This window comes from Drosophila suzukii, chromosome 3 (assembly GCF_043229965.1).
Source record: "Drosophila suzukii chromosome 3, CBGP_Dsuzu_IsoJpt1.0, whole genome shotgun sequence".
Lineage (NCBI taxonomy): Eukaryota > Metazoa > Arthropoda > Insecta > Diptera > Drosophilidae > Drosophila > Drosophila suzukii.
The window spans coordinates 87,545,528-87,560,160 of NC_092082.1; the positions used below are offsets into that span (position 1 = coordinate 87,545,528).

General features: G+C 51.0%; 4 protein-coding genes across 5 annotated transcripts; 1 reads left to right on the plus strand and 3 right to left on the minus strand.

Moving 5' to 3' along the window:
* Positions 1–131: 131 nt before the first annotated feature.
* LOC108011902 (dnaJ homolog subfamily C member 8) lies at positions 132–1,482 on the plus strand. 2 transcript variants are annotated; one of them, XM_017077152.4, is made up of 3 exons: positions 132–289; positions 424–744; positions 956–1,482. In XM_017077152.4, exons 1-3 carry the CDS (start codon positions 221–223, stop codon positions 1,328–1,330), a joined length of 765 nt encoding a protein of 254 aa, XP_016932641.1. In that variant the 5' UTR covers positions 132–220; the 3' UTR covers positions 1,331–1,482. The 2 variants fall into 2 exon arrangements, with proteins under 2 accessions (XP_016932641.1, XP_016932642.1); XM_017077153.4 differs by having other exon boundaries at positions 144–289; positions 494–744.
* On the minus strand, positions 1,333–5,317 carry tst (superkiller complex helicase subunit twister). Its single transcript, XM_017077151.4, has 3 exons — positions 2,921–5,317; positions 1,794–2,861; positions 1,333–1,728 (listed from the first exon to the last, which is right to left on the minus strand). The coding sequence occupies exons 1-3, from the start codon at positions 5,237–5,239 to the stop codon at positions 1,525–1,527; spliced, it is 3,591 nt and encodes a 1,196-aa protein (XP_016932640.4). The 5' UTR covers positions 5,240–5,317; the 3' UTR covers positions 1,333–1,524.
* A 278-nt stretch (positions 5,318–5,595) lies between these two features.
* On the minus strand, positions 5,596–6,920 carry LOC108011897 (uncharacterized). The gene is made up of 2 exons (XM_017077146.4): positions 6,698–6,920; positions 5,596–6,445 (listed from the first exon to the last, which is right to left on the minus strand). The coding sequence occupies exons 1-2, from the start codon at positions 6,830–6,832 to the stop codon at positions 5,762–5,764; spliced, it is 819 nt and encodes a 272-aa protein (XP_016932635.4). The 5' UTR covers positions 6,833–6,920; the 3' UTR covers positions 5,596–5,761.
* Positions 6,921–7,014: 94 nt separating this feature from the next.
* Nup98-96 (nuclear pore complex protein Nup98-96) lies at positions 7,015–14,291 on the minus strand. Its single transcript, XM_036818255.3, has 9 exons — positions 13,729–14,291; positions 11,136–13,667; positions 10,550–11,068; positions 10,297–10,479; positions 9,731–9,906; positions 9,392–9,674; positions 8,327–9,338; positions 7,861–8,270; positions 7,015–7,796 (listed from the first exon to the last, which is right to left on the minus strand). Exons 1-9 carry the CDS (start codon positions 14,006–14,008, stop codon positions 7,315–7,317), a joined length of 5,877 nt encoding a protein of 1,958 aa, XP_036674150.3. The 5' UTR covers positions 14,009–14,291; the 3' UTR covers positions 7,015–7,314.
* Between the last annotated feature and the right edge of the window lie 342 nt (positions 14,292–14,633).

Here is a 14,633-nt window from a genome sequence, read left to right on the forward strand (position 1 = left end):
GAAAACCACCTATGTATTTTATATAGTAACGCCGATTTATAAAGAAAACACCTTCCAAATCTTAGATATCGTAACAGCCGAATCAAAAACCTCGATAGTTTTTCAAACCCCAGTTAATATATCGATACCATCGCGTGGCATTGACCCATCTCTACAGACTTGCATTTTAATCAGAAATTGTTGTAGGGAAAACGCAAAAAGCGTTGCTATTGTCGCAACCATGTCCTCCTCTTCGACCAGAGACCAGCCGGGAACCTCCCACGAGACGTTCGAGGACTTTTACACAGAAGTAAGTGTGGCGGGCGAAACCGCGGGCTCGCCTTTTTCATTGAGTCTGGCTCCTCCCAAGGCAGCCGCTCGAAACTAAAATAAACCATTATTATTATGTACACTTGAGTAAATGATTTTGTGCCTATATTGCAGGTGAAAGAAATTGAAAAACGTGATTCAGTTTTAACTCCTTCTCAACAAATTGATCGTTTACTTCGTCCAGGTTCAACGTACTTCAATCTCAATCCGTTTGAGGTGCTCCAAATCGAGCCCGAGGTCGAGGTGGCCGACATAAAAAAGCGCTACCGCACCTTGTCGATCCTCGTCCATCCAGACAAGAACCCCGACAACCAGGAGCGCGCTCAAATGGCATTCGATATTGTGTCGCGTTCCTGGAAGATCCTGGAGAACGAACTCACGCGCAAAAGGTGTCTGGAGGTGTACGAGGAGGCCAAGGGGCGAACGGATCAAATGGTGAGTCTCGGATCTGTGAGGATGCCAAATTAAAGCAGCCTTATCGAGAAACTATGTATCTGTATAGTGTCCTCCTGCGTATAGAGAAATCTCTGTGGGAGGTTACTAAATCTGTCCTATATATATACACATTTAAATAAAAGAATATTCAAGCTAAGAGCTGCTTTCTTATAAAGAACCAGATTTTATTAATTATTTATTTGCCTTTCAGATTGCAGAAAAGCGAAAAAAGCTCAAAAAGGAGGGTCGGCCCACGGAGCCCATTCCCGAGGACGATCCCACCAAGTACAAGCATGCCATATACGTGATGGTCATGAAGCTGTTCGCCGACATGGAGCGCCGGCGACAGAAGCTCGACCAGCGCGACCAGGAGGAGCGCAAGAGGAAGCGCGAAACCGAGATCGAGGAGGAGGAGCGGATCAAGGCGGACCGCGAGTGGCAACAGAACTTCGAGGAGTCGCGACAGAGCCGCGTCAATAGCTGGCATGACTTCCAGTCCGGCTCCAAAAAGTCTAAGAAGGCCAAGAAACAAAAGCATATGACCGGCATGATGGTGCCACCCAAGTTTAAGCCCGAGTCGCGATAATATTGCTTCCCAGCGCGGCGTCGATCCTGCTCTATCGCCAGACCACCTCCTCCTTCCCGCGTCGCGTTGCACATAAATATTTTTACATTTTTTTATAAGTATCCTTTGGAATTGTAATTGACACGTGCATAATGTATAGATGTAAGAAATCACATTTCTGTCTCGTCTTTCCTCTCGCGATCGAACTCCTCCGACTACAGTTCGGTGTACAGGGATGCGGTGAACACAATGTCGCGCTTGATGGCCGCCGACGCTTCTTCCATCTTGGACTGCAGTCCAGGATTGCCAATCCGTATGGCGGCCGTTTTGACATCGCGCAGGGTTTCGTCCAGCTGCTGGATGCATCGCACAATGATGCCCTCCTGCACCTCAGTCAGCTTCATAATCTCAGCAAAGGGCTGTGGATCAGATCAAGTGGATAATTAAGAGACACACATTATTGTACAAGAGATTAAATGTATACCTTGTTCCTGGCCCACTCGTAGACCACCTCAAGCAGGCCGAAGTTGAGTCGATTTTCGGCCTCGATCGCAGCCTGGAAGCGCTGCTCCTCGGCAAGAATGGTGTCGTTGATCTTCTCGAAGTCCGCCACGCACTTCTTCAAGGGCTCTGGTATGACCGGTTCGCCTTGGATCTTCGCCTGGAAGACGAGACCGGAGAGCAGGGCGGCTATCTCAGCGGGCTCGAGATCGTTAAACATGTTGCACAGAATGAGCTCCGTAATCAGCAGCTCGTTCTGGCCCATCTCACAGGCCACTTTTCCCTTGAGTGTGACCTCGTCCAGTTCGTCTATGTATTTGAGAGCCCGAAGCACCTGCAGCTTGTTGCAGTAGTCCGGATAGAGAGTCAGGTTTTTCGCGGAGTTCTTAAAGCGCAACTCCTCGATATGGATTTCCAGCATCCGCCGCTCGTAGACCTTTGTAAACTCCTGCTCGAAGCCGGCGATGTTGGTGTGAGGCAGCAAGTCGCACACTTGCCGGCACAGGTGATCTACGTAGTTGAGCATTGCCACCTCGCTGTCTGCGTTCACGTTGATCTCCTTGGACAGGTTGACGTACTTGATGGTCTCCGGGTTGGCGATGTAACTCTCATTTAGCTGATGCAACTCCGTCACAGCCTTGACCACGGTTCCCCCAGGCGGCGTGTCCTTGAAACGCTCCAGCTGCCGCTGCTCCCAGTTCCGGATGATAACATCGGCATCGACTTTAAATGTGTTCTTCGTGATGCTTATAATGTCCATGGCCTTGATGTCCAGAACAGAGTGTCCTCCAATTCCCTCTGGCTGGAAGAATTTGTTCTTGGGCGTCAGGGAGAGTATTTTGTAATAGAGTTCGCCCCGCTGGAGGCTATCGCTATCCTTTGCTTTGAACTGATGGTCCAGCACTAGCACTTTATAGACGGTATCCTTGCCTGGGACGGATTTGGTGTTGAGTAGAATGGCCAGTTTGTTGTAATGCTTGCCCTGGGTAATGACGATGACGCGGCCAACCTTCAGCTCCTTCTGGATCTTAGCCTGGGTTACAATGAATTTCTGAAAGGTATGAAATGGTTAAACTCATAATTTGATCCCGTTCTTAAATTTGGACCCACCATGATTCGGTGCTTTTCCTTCCAGTACTCGACGGCTTTGTCGTAGAAGTTGACGAGCGGCTGCAGGTGCTCGCCGAGGGTTTGGAGCATGGCGAACTTGTCCTCGGCCAGGCGCAGTTGCTTCTGCTGCGTGGGCAACTGCAGCTTCTGGTTAAACTCCTTAAAACTGAATTGCATGATATCCTCCACCTTGATACTCTCGATGCGCAGGCATGTTAGGATCACAGCATAGCGCAGGATGAATTGCGACTGCAGCTTCTCGGGTAGGCCGAGGATCATGGGCCGCAGCTCCATCGACGGTGGGACGTTTCCCTTGCACAACAGGATCACAGTACCCGTCTCGTCATGCCCTCTCCGACCTGCCCTGCCGGCCATCTGAATGTACTCTCCTGGCTTTAGGTTGCGCATCTCTAGACCATCAAACTTCTTGCAGGAGTCAAAGACTACTGTGCGAGCGGGCATGTTAACACCCATTGCAAACGTTTCAGTCGCGAAGAGCAGCTTCACCAGGCCATTCTGGAAGAGCATCTCCACGATCTCCTTGAGAATAGGCAGGATGCCGCTGTGATGCACCCCAATGCCCCGCTCCAAGGCGTCTTTGAGTACAAGGACCTGTGGAATAGTGCGGTCCGGCGGCTTTAGTTTGGCCAGGCATTGCAGGAAGAACTTTTGCACTGCACCCTTCTCCTTTTCCGTATTCAGATCCACCGACTGCAGGGCGGCCACATTGGAGTCACACCGGTTGCGGGACAGGGTGAAGGCCACCACAGGCATCTTGTTGTTGCGCCTCAGAAAGTCAATCAATCCGATCCAGGTGTACTGCTCCTGCTTGGCATTCACGTAGTTCTTTGGACCGCCTCCGCCGCCCTTGGCCTTGCCCTGCATCTCCTTTTTGCGCTCCACGGCCTTCTCGTAGTTACCCTGCAGATATTTGCCATGGGCGTCCACAAGCAGGAAGATGTCGTCGCGGCTCTTGCCCCCGGCTCCAGTGTAGAGGAAGTGAGTCAAGGGTACTGGTCTTTTTAGGGTACTAATAACATACACCTTTCTTTTCTTGGTACTCCCCACCCAGTCGGCCAGTTCCATGGTATTCGGAACAGTCGCACTCAGCATTATGATGTTGACATGATCCGGCAAGAGGATAATGACCTCCTCCCAGACGTGACCTCTCTCCGGGTTGTTTATGTAGTGCACCTCGTCAAAGATCACCCACTCCAAATCTCGGGTGACTTCGCTGCCACAGTACAGCATGGAGCGAAGGATCTCGGTGGTCATGATCAGGCAGGAGGCGGTGGGCTCTATCTGTAGGTCTCCCGTTATGAGTCCCACATCCTTGAACGTCTTGCGGAAATCTCGGTACTTCTGATTGGACAACGCCTTGATCGGCGACGTGTAGATGGTGCGGGTGAGATCCCGCTTGGACAGGGCGATGGCGTATTCAGCCACCACTGTCTTTCCGGCAGAGGTGTGGGCTGCAACAAAGACATACTGTCGCTGCTCCAGCTTCAGAATAGCCTGCTTCTGGAAGACGTCCAGCTCGAAGGGGAACTCCATGGCCGGGCAGGGAATTTGCTCCTTGAAGTCGTTGATCGGCTGGCTAATGTCCACCATCTCGGCCCAGTCGCTCTTAAAGGTCTTCGTGGTGGTGGAGATGTTGAGCACTGGCTTCAGGTCATCCTTCATGATCTGATCGTCCACGTCCTGGAACTCCTCAGAGGGAAATTGAACGTTCCGTTGACTGGGACTTGGAGGGAGACCAGAGGAGCTTGAATCCTCAGTTCGCGTAAGCTTCATCCACTCCTGGACGTCCAGGTCCTGCTCTAAGTTCTCCAACAGGTCCACGTTACTGGGATCGGGGACAACAGGTGGCAGGGAAACAGGCTGCGACTGGGAGAAGTCGTGGCCAGAGCTAAAGCCCGGCGGCACCGTCAGCAGCTTGTCCCCGAACTGGAAGCTGTCCACATCCAGGGCGGCGATCTGCTGGCGCTGCTCGTCGAAACCGCCCGGCCAGAAGGGGAAGTTGGAGTGGGAGCCGCGCGTCGCCTCCTCCAGCAGACCCGGCTCCCGCTGCATGGACATCGAGTTGTTGGCGTTGGCGCCCACATCCTCTAGGTCCACCTCCACAAACTCGAGTATTTGGCCACTCTGATCCCGGCGAGGGGCCAACTTTGTGCTTCCCGGGCAGCGGGGCACATGCAACAGGCGCATCGGATCGAATTGGCGGGGCAAAACATCGGGCAGCGGATTGTGGAGAGATAGCTCTGGGCGCAGGATGTAGTTGCGCAGTCGCTCAAGGTTCTCGCCCGTAATTTCACTCATTTTAATCGTTTGTTCCACGCGAAAATCTGTTTGTTTAGCATTTGCCAAACAGTCGAACAAAAAGACAACAAAAGAGTCGGCAGAACAATTCGATAGACTGGTCACCCTAGAAAATGAGATTCAGTGGCGTTCCGAAATTCACCTCTTTGAGGTGATTAAAATCGTTAAAATTTAATGCCATTAAATAATTTAATATTTTATTTAATTGTGGGCTCTTATTATAGTAATTTTTGCTTTTTAATCATTTATAAACCTCTTCCCATTAATAAGGATTGTTTTTAAAAGTAACCTTACACCCTTAATTACTTTAGTTCTCAAATTTGATAGTATGTACTGTTAAATAAAAACTCAATACATATTGGAATAATTCAATGTTTAATAATAAATTTGTAAAGAAGTGATCAGATGAGCAAAATTTGTCACTACGTGTCAACTGATCTTTCTCATCTCTAATCGCATCCACTGTTTACATAAATGGCACTCTGAATCAGGTTTCTCCACACCGAATACAAACGAGTCGAGTTACTTTGGACGGAAAACCTCGACCTTGAGGGGGTGGCACTTGTTGTCCGGCACTTCGGCCCCCACCTGGATGGAGACGTCGCCCTGGGGACAGGCGCTCAGGGCCACCAACAGATTCATGTCGGCCACGAACTCAATGAAATCCCCCTTGCGGGCGGGACTCGGCTTGCAGAAGTACTGATGCGTCTCCCGGGTGAATCCGGTGCACATGAAGATGTTCCACACGTCGTGCACATCTTGCTCGGTCAGTCCGCGCTCCTCCACCACCGCCTTGACCAGGGAACTGTGGCAACTGCCCACCCGATCCTTGCCCGTGATCAGCTTGTAGGTGTAGTCGTCGCAGCGAGTTCCAATCACGTCGTGCAGAGCACCACCATCCTCGTCGATTCCATAGGAGGCGAGGGAGTCGAACACAAAGGTGGCCATGGGACGCAGGTGGGGCAGGCAGCTCCACAGGCGATCGTAGACACGCAGGTGCGACGAGTGCAGCTGGCGCGTCTTGCCCGAGTAGAAGCGCTCGGCGGTGTTCTCCAAATTCCAAAAGTTCATGTCGCCCACCTGGCTGCCTTCATGGACAGTGACGCGGCACAAGTCTCCCGCCTGCATTGTCCAGGTGCGAGCCTCCCGCTTGGGCACAACCAGAGTCTCCACCAGATCCCCAGTCAGAGCCTGGTAGCGCTTATCCTGAAATAGGATTAGTTTTTCATTATTGGGGGGGTTTTTATACCGTTTATAGAGAATTTTAAGCACTTAACTTATCAATGGATCTTTTATTTATTTTATTATGCTATGCTGAATTTTGGCATATCATTTAATGAAAAATATGTTCTTAGCTTCAAGATAGTCAAAAAATAAAAAGTGCTTGTAATTCTCTAAAGATAACTTATCTCCCAGGTGATTTATTAAGGAACGCCCTTAAACCCCCGATCAACTTACATCGTATTCCTCCCTCGAAACAATCGATGCCTCGGGTTTATCATAGCAAACCACAGGGGGGTGCTTCTCGTAGGTGCGGGGCTTGGAATCGCGTCCACACCAGGGAGCGGGAGCAGCAGGAGCAACAGCGGCCATGACTACCGAGAATAGTTTGACACAGATACAACAGGTTTCCAGAGAGTAAATACGTTGTGGTCTTATCAGAGACCGAAAGCGAAGTGATCTAGCTCTACAGCTGGACGGATCAGGTTAGTTTCCAAGAGAGCTTTCGATAGACACAGCTTTGCTCTATCGGATTTGAAATGATTGCTATTCGCTTATCGTTGTTAAAAACACAGTTTATTTACTTTCTTATGACACTAAATTTAAGAATTTCGACCGAGAGCGATCAAAAAGAAATCAATTAAACAAATCAACAAAAATATTATTCTTCTGGTCTTTTCTGACGAAACGTTTTTAACTATGAAGCAGTCACGAATGAATGATGCTAGCACTCGAACCTATCCTACAGCTGGCCTTCTAGCTTTTGCGAGGGAAATGCTAATCCATGGATTATACCTAAATTAATTCAAACCTAAACTAAACATTGTATCTGCAAGCTTTGTGTTTTTCTGCTCCTATGTCTCCATCATGGTGGGCTGCTGCTTCTCGCTGAATGGTGGCTCGTTCTCGATCTTCTCCAGCAGCTCCTCAAGCAAGATGCGCAGCTCCTTCGAGGAGAACTCCTGTGGCAGCGGTAGTCGTTCCAGGGCCACCTTCAGCACTGAGGATGGCTCCATTTCGGGGCAGACAATGCACATGCCATGCACCAGACAGCTGAGGCTCTGCGAGATCTCGCTCTGGCACAGGCGGTGTTTGGAGGTGGGACACGGCAGCAGGCTGATGCGCGAACAGAGTTCGCTTAGCTGAGGCTTCAGGTTTTCCCATCGCGCATTAATGTCCGCAATATTGGTCACATTACGGATTTGCTTGAACTTGGCACTGATGTCGATAAAGTCCAGGAAGATCTGGCCCTGATTGGCCCAGTTGGGCACTCGGATGCTACTGCCCTTGGTGTCCTCGAACTGAATGAGCAGGCTGTGCAGGTACTCCATTTTTCCTGCAAGGTAGAAAGAGAAAAAATTAAATATCTTGTCGAAAGCTATATTTAACAATGAACTAACCGTTTATGATCGCATCGGGAGCAATGTGTTGGAAGATGACATCGTGCGCCGGTGCAAAATGTTTAGCCTTTAGGAGATACTTGGCTTGAAGATGATGTTTTCCTGATGCTCCCGCCTTTACCGCCTTTGCATAGTCCACCCATGACATCGGAACACCCAACTCTTCGACTACAAAGCGCTCTTCCACATTTAGTGGTACCTTTGCGGACACGCTGACATTTCGTTGAAGCATCTGCTGGACTGCTCGTTCTCTCTGAGGTCGTCGCTTAATGTGCAACAGAACAAAGATGCTCCATTGCCAGAGCCCTTCGTTCTCCAGCTGGCTAGCGAAGTCCACCGAGAGACGCGCCTCTGTCAAAGGCGAACAGTGGCGGTAACCAAGAGCTCGCAGAGTTTGTAATAGCAGCCAGCTAAAATTAGAAAATTCAAATTAATTTTACCCTTTTTATAAAATCTCTAAACTCACCTTAAACGAAAGTCCATGGGATCGGCGGTATGTGTGATCGGGTTGAGGGTTTCTTCCAAGGAATGCGTGCGCTTGGAGTACAGCTGGAGCACGTGGTAGCGCAGATCGTAGACGGGTTTCTTAGTATCAGTGGGTGCATCCTTGTAGCTGGGTTTTGGGGGCTCTGCATAACACTCCTCCGCTTGGAAGGCGTTGTTATAAGCATTGAGGGCATCCGTAATGGTAGAGGTCGGGGCTGTGAAGTACCACAGTTGCATTGCCAGCACTGTCAGCCAGTTGTTGTCCTCCAGCAAATTGATGGCGCCCTTTGAGGACTGCATCATGGGAACTCCGGCTGCCAGCATGTACATCTTGAGACGCTCCAGGTCGATGTACTTATCCGACTTGCTCTGCTGCCAAGCATAAAGCTGTTCCTCCATTAGCAGCCGGAAGACAGCTCCGGAACTGAGTTGCGCGAGGACGAGAGCCAGGTTGGCATCATCGTAGTTGAAGGCCAACTCACAAGCCTCGTTTACACGGTGGCAGCTAAGCAACTCCAACATGTGATCGAGGTAGCTGTGGCTGCTCACCTTCTTGGAGAGCAGATCCTTGCCCATCAGCGTGTTCTCAAGCCACTCGGATAGCAAATTGCGGCGACACATAACCATGTAGTGGGAGTTCTTCTCCAGGTCTACCAATTCATCGTGATCGCCCCAGAGAGCGAACAGAAGCGACCACACGGACACGGCGTAGTCCTCTTTTAGACCTGCGTTTCTTTGCTTTAGCGATTCGGAGAAGTGCTTCGAAACTAGTTTTGTGCCGCTGTCTGGATGTATGTACGGACACTCACTGTCCTCCACCTTTACGGAGAGGCAGTCGCTTAGCTGAACCTCCAGATGGGGAACAATGCTCTCTCGGATACCCTCGTTGCCCTTGACCATGTTAAACTGCACCAGCTGCATTACATTGGGCGACATATCAGTGGCTAAGCGAGGAGCGAAAACCATGGAGGCGGGAAGAGCTGGTCCGGTAACTAAAGCAACCGAAATTATTTTAAAATGACTCCTCATATTTTGTCAAACTTACATTCTTTTAGGTTTCGCATGTTGTTGAACGTGTTGGGCAGCACCAAAGAATTCTGCGGCCCAAAGCTAAGCTTGAAGCTGCGTCCTTTGTAGAACCCCAGATCGGCGACCCACTTGTGGCGCATTTCATGAGCAATGGATCTGGGCAAGGGAACCGTGGTGGCGTGCACTTTAACAGGAGCCACCTTGGGCTTGCACACAAACTTGAAGGCTTTGGCCACTGCCAACTCTGACTTTTTCTCCTTAACTGCAGCCACAATGCTTCCAGTTGCCATCGACGAAGTCTAAAATAAGTGAGGATGATTAATGGGGTTTGAGGCTATGGGATTTTACAATGTACCTCCTCGTAATGGGCATCACACATCAGGCTGGCCTCAGAGACAGAGGAAGAGACCGGCAGAGCAGGTGATGGGTGTCCAAAATCGTATTGGCTCGAGCTCTCAGAAGCGCCATCTTTCCAAGCATTAGGTTCTACATTGAAAAACTTACGGTGGCGATGGAGTCGTCCAGCTGGCTCTGAAGAGATTTATGAGTAATTTAATATATTAAGTGATTGTGCAATGATTTTTAAATGATATGTGTTATGGTATAATTTTAGTGATAATGATTTACCATTGAACTAAGAGAAATTTTCATTTATTAAGAGAAAAGCTTTTTAAACTTTATTATGTTATTATTTAATAAACATGTTTTACTTTTAGAAAGTTAACATTTGAATAAATATTGATATTGACAAAGATCAAAAACAATTAAATCTCGTTGGAAGATAACTGTACATATTTAGCTCGACAATTAACCATTAACATTAAAAGATCTAGATACTACGAAAAATATACACATTTTGAAAAATATACTTTAAATATTTGCATTCCTTGATTGAAAGGCATCAAGAGATTGTCCACCTACCCATGGGCTCATCCTCGCCGGCGTTGTCCTCCACAAAAAAGGACGACTTCATCAGCTGCATTTTGTGCGGCTCGTTTCCAACCATATCCTGGGCCAAAGTAACTATGGGGCTGGTGATACTTGGACGATGACGCGGTGCATCGAACATGGAGAAATCTGAGTTAGCGCCAGCTTGGAAAAATTCTGCGAACCCATATTAAATTATTAGAATCAACTTAAAGATTTTGAAAGGGAGTACCTAGTAGATACTCACGTGTTTTGTCCATTAAAAGGAACTCGGCGGTGTCGTCCATTGGTCGGAATCCGCTGGCTACTCCTGCGACCAAGGCCTTGGGATCCAAGCTACGGGCTGCGTCCTCCGAAATCTTCTGCGCTTGGCGCAACGAGTTGAGGGTCATCTTTTCTGCGTTTGCTCGTTGTTGAGCCTCAATAGACGCCATTTTGGCCTTTTTCGGGTCAGTAGGCACCTCGTCCTCCTCGTCACTGTCGCCCAGGCCATATTTGGAGAAATGTTTGACGCGGAAGACCCAACTGCCCGTTTCTGGACGGTATTCTATAAAGCGCGTATCGTTCTTATCGCATACACGGCGCAGCTTGCCCTCCCAGTCCATCTCGAGCAGTCGTTGCGGCTCCTTGATGGCCTCGTGCTTGGTCTTGTCCAGTGGCCACACTTGGTCCAAAGTGACCTGCGCATCTCGGTTAAGGCCGTGCCCAATGGGCGGTTTGTTGTCGTCGTCGGGATAAATGATGATCTCCTTATTGCGGAAGTGGACTGCAAAGAATGGTTATACAAAATGTAATTAGTCACCGAAACATAATATAATACACAAATCTCTTACCAATCTCATCGAGGTTCAGGCCAGCCACATCCATTTCCTTTCCGAAGAAAACATTGCCGTATCCTTCGCGACCCACCGTAAAGTTTGGAACCACACAGGATCCGTCTTCGGCCAAATAGGAGCGTAGGTCGTCCAGCGATGGGATTGTATAGTAACCCACACGTCGCAGCACAATGCCTGTGGGATGGGACTCGTAGTCGCCCGCCTCGGCAGCAGCTGCCTCAATGGCAAGGCGGGATCGGTTCGCGGTAGAATCATCAGCCTCATGAGACCGGCTCGAAAGCACGCTTTCGTTGGCCTGCTCCGATGTAAATGTTTCCCGTCGTGCAATGGTGCTACCCTGATCCTCGAAAGGGTTTTCCGGGATGGTGGACACCGAAAGGCGAACGGTCGACGAGGGTCGGTATGTTTCTAGTGGCTTGCGGGGCACCAGCTCGTTCAGGGTGCTGTTATGGGGCGATCCCTGGTCCATTCCGGTCTGAATATTATGCTGACGCACCTTCTCAAGGTTGTTTGGATGCAGCCATGACTCACGACGACTGATATCCTGGCTTTCCCTTCCATTTGCTGTTCCGGGAGAGTTCCCTGCTGGTGGTTCACTAGGAATGGATCCGCCGAAGGATTCGCGTTCTTTTCCGGGAGTTGCCGCTTTGGGACGAGATTGCGGGGTGTTGGGAGCGCTGCCAATGGAGTTGGACGGATTTGAGCTCTCTACGTTCCTTGCTTTAGGCTTGATAACCAAACGCTTGGCATTGGGCTTAAGATTGAAGCCTTCCACTGTCGCATCGAACTCCTCGAGACCATCAAACAGGGATTTTTTGTTCAGGGTGCTGCCCAGCGCCTTCACCTTTACTGGGGCTGGACTGTTCTTGGTGGCTATCTTGTACTGATTGCTGCTCATGTCCAGCACTGCCTGCTGGGCAGCCGGATTTGTGGCCCTGGTTGCGTCTGCCTCGTCGCTGTGCTTTAGATCCTTGAAAATGGGCGAATCTCCGTAGGGCGATGTGACCCTGGCGAGGATCTGCTGATGTATGGGCTGGTGCGAGGGCGTCATAATACCTATTGTAGGCTGAGCGCCCATAAGACCTCCGGTTAACGAGTTGTTCGTTCCCATTCCAAAGCCGCCGCCGCCCAAGGAACCGCCGACGCCTCCGAAACTGCTAGTACCGCCTCCAAACAATCCGCCTGTTGGAGCAGCTCCCGTGCCACCCAAGGTTGTGGTTCCTCCGCCGAAAAGACCTCCTGCCGGCTTAGCCGCATTCCCGAAAAGCGATCCTCCCGTGTTGCCCGCGTTGAAATTAAGAGGTGCTGCGCTGGTGGTTCCAAAACCTCCGAATCCCGAGGTTGCTGGCTTGTTCATTCCCGAGTTGAAGAGACCTCCTCCTGTTGCGGCTGTGCTGGTGTTGAGGCCAAAGTTTGAGAACGGGGTGCTGGCAGTGGAGGTGGCTCCGAAGGCGGGCGCAGCGAAGCTTGTTGCTGCCTTGTTTCCAAAGAGTCCTCCGCCTGCGGTGCTCGTGGCTGGAGCCCCAAACCCAAAGCCTGTTGTGGCTGCGGGCTGAGAGGTGCCAAGCCCAAAGGCGGACTTGTTGGGATCGGCGGCAGGTGTAGCTCCGAATAGAGAAGTCTGCTGCGTTGCGCCAGCAGTGGAGCCGAAGCCTCCAAATCCGGTGTTCGTCTGCCCGAAAGCTGGAGCTGCACTGGTTGCAGGTGCTTGTCCAAACAAACTTCCTCCCTGCCCAAAGGCGGGCTTCGCTCCGAAAGGATTTGATGCGTCCGCTGCCGGAGCGGCAAATGGCGTGGTGGTTGCGGCTCCAAAGGGCTTCTGCAGGAAGTTGTTCTGCTGGGCCGGTGCCCCGAAGGCGCTGTTAGTCGCCGGTTGTTGCCCAAAGGCGGTGGTCCCAAACATGCTCTTATTCTCGGTCACCGTCTGACCAAACAGACCCGTGCTCGGCTGAGCAGTGTTGCCAAACAATCCACCCGCCGCCGGCTGGGCGGGCTGTGCCACCTGACTGCCGAATCCAAAGGCCCCTGGAGCACTGCCCGCCTGCGGGCCCTTGCGCCCGCACATATAGTCTTCCAGCCGCAGCTCCTCCAGCGACTTGCCCTCGTACTCCTTCATGGCTGTGATGCAGTGCTGCTTGGTGTTCACACTATTCGGCTGTCCGCTCTTCATCAGCGTATCGGTGCCTAGGGTGGGCTGGTACTTGACCACGGCGGTGCCCGTATTGACTCCGGCAGCCCCCACAGCGGTGGCCTGGGGCTGGGCAAAGGCCGAGGCCGTGCCGCTGCCGAAGACACTTGTGGTCGTGGGCGCCGTGGTACCAAAGGATCCGAATCCCGTCGTACTGGTCGCGGCAGCCGGCTGACCAAACAAAGAACCCGTGGGCTGGGCCGCAGCCGTCTGTCCAAAGGCCGTCATCGTCGGCTTGGCGGCTCCAAAGGCGGGAAGCGTCGACTGGCCGAAAAGGGAGGTGCTCCCAGCCGTCTGGGTGGATCCAAATATGTTCGAGGTCTGCTGCGGTTGCGAGAAGGCTGTAAAGAAAGGTAAGGGACCATGAGTAACAAGAAACCACTTCAATTGATCGTCTCTAACCTCCAAATGCCGTGGGCTGCGCTGTGGCGGTGCTCCCGAAGGCCGTGGACGTGTTGGCCCCGAAAAGTCCTCCAGCGGGCTGCGCAGGCGTAGCCGCTGCCCCGAAGAGCGACTGCTGCGCTGGCTGGGCGGCAAAGGTGGAGGTGTTCCCGAAGGCCGGGGCCGCCGGCTTGCCAAACGCCGACTGGCCAAACGGAGCGGCCGCCGAGGTGCCGCTGAAGCCGCCAAAGCTCGTTGCCGCCGGAGTGGCGCCGAAGGTGGGTTTCGTGCCGCCAAACATGTTGCTCACTGCCACTTCTCAGATAATAAACACATACACTCGGGAGCTCCCCTCCTTTGTCCTTCGACGGAATGCGAGTGAGCAATGCTGCGATTTCACCACGTTGCTCAATCTAGGGCGGCGGGGCCTGTGCGGATGTCGTCGGGGGCGGGCCAGGCTCCGCTTCAAACAAATAAACACTCGCGAATTTGTCAAGTCTGCAAAAACAGAGCGAGTTGGACGCAAACGGTGGACAGAAATGGCGCGCCGATTTTTTCACGATGTTAGGAAAATGCAGCGGTTTAAGTGTGGCCAGAGTGCTTAGCGCTGAAGAACAGTACACTGCTACAAAAGCTGTGGAGTTTACACAGCAAATTCAAAATCTATTTAGGTGTGTGTTTACAAAGAAACTATTAATCCCCAAATGATTAATTCTGTTCCAACTAAACTTACTTTGAATTTAATTTGAGCAACTTAAAACGGTGTTAACTTCCCAATTCCGATTTTGTTATTGACGTTAATGTGACCATATTAACCTCCAATAACAGACTTTACACACTACCGCGTAATTGCCCCTGCACACTGTAGCTTAAAATCGCTGTTGCAACCTCAAGTTTCCGATAACGCAGTTACAGTTTTAAAAATT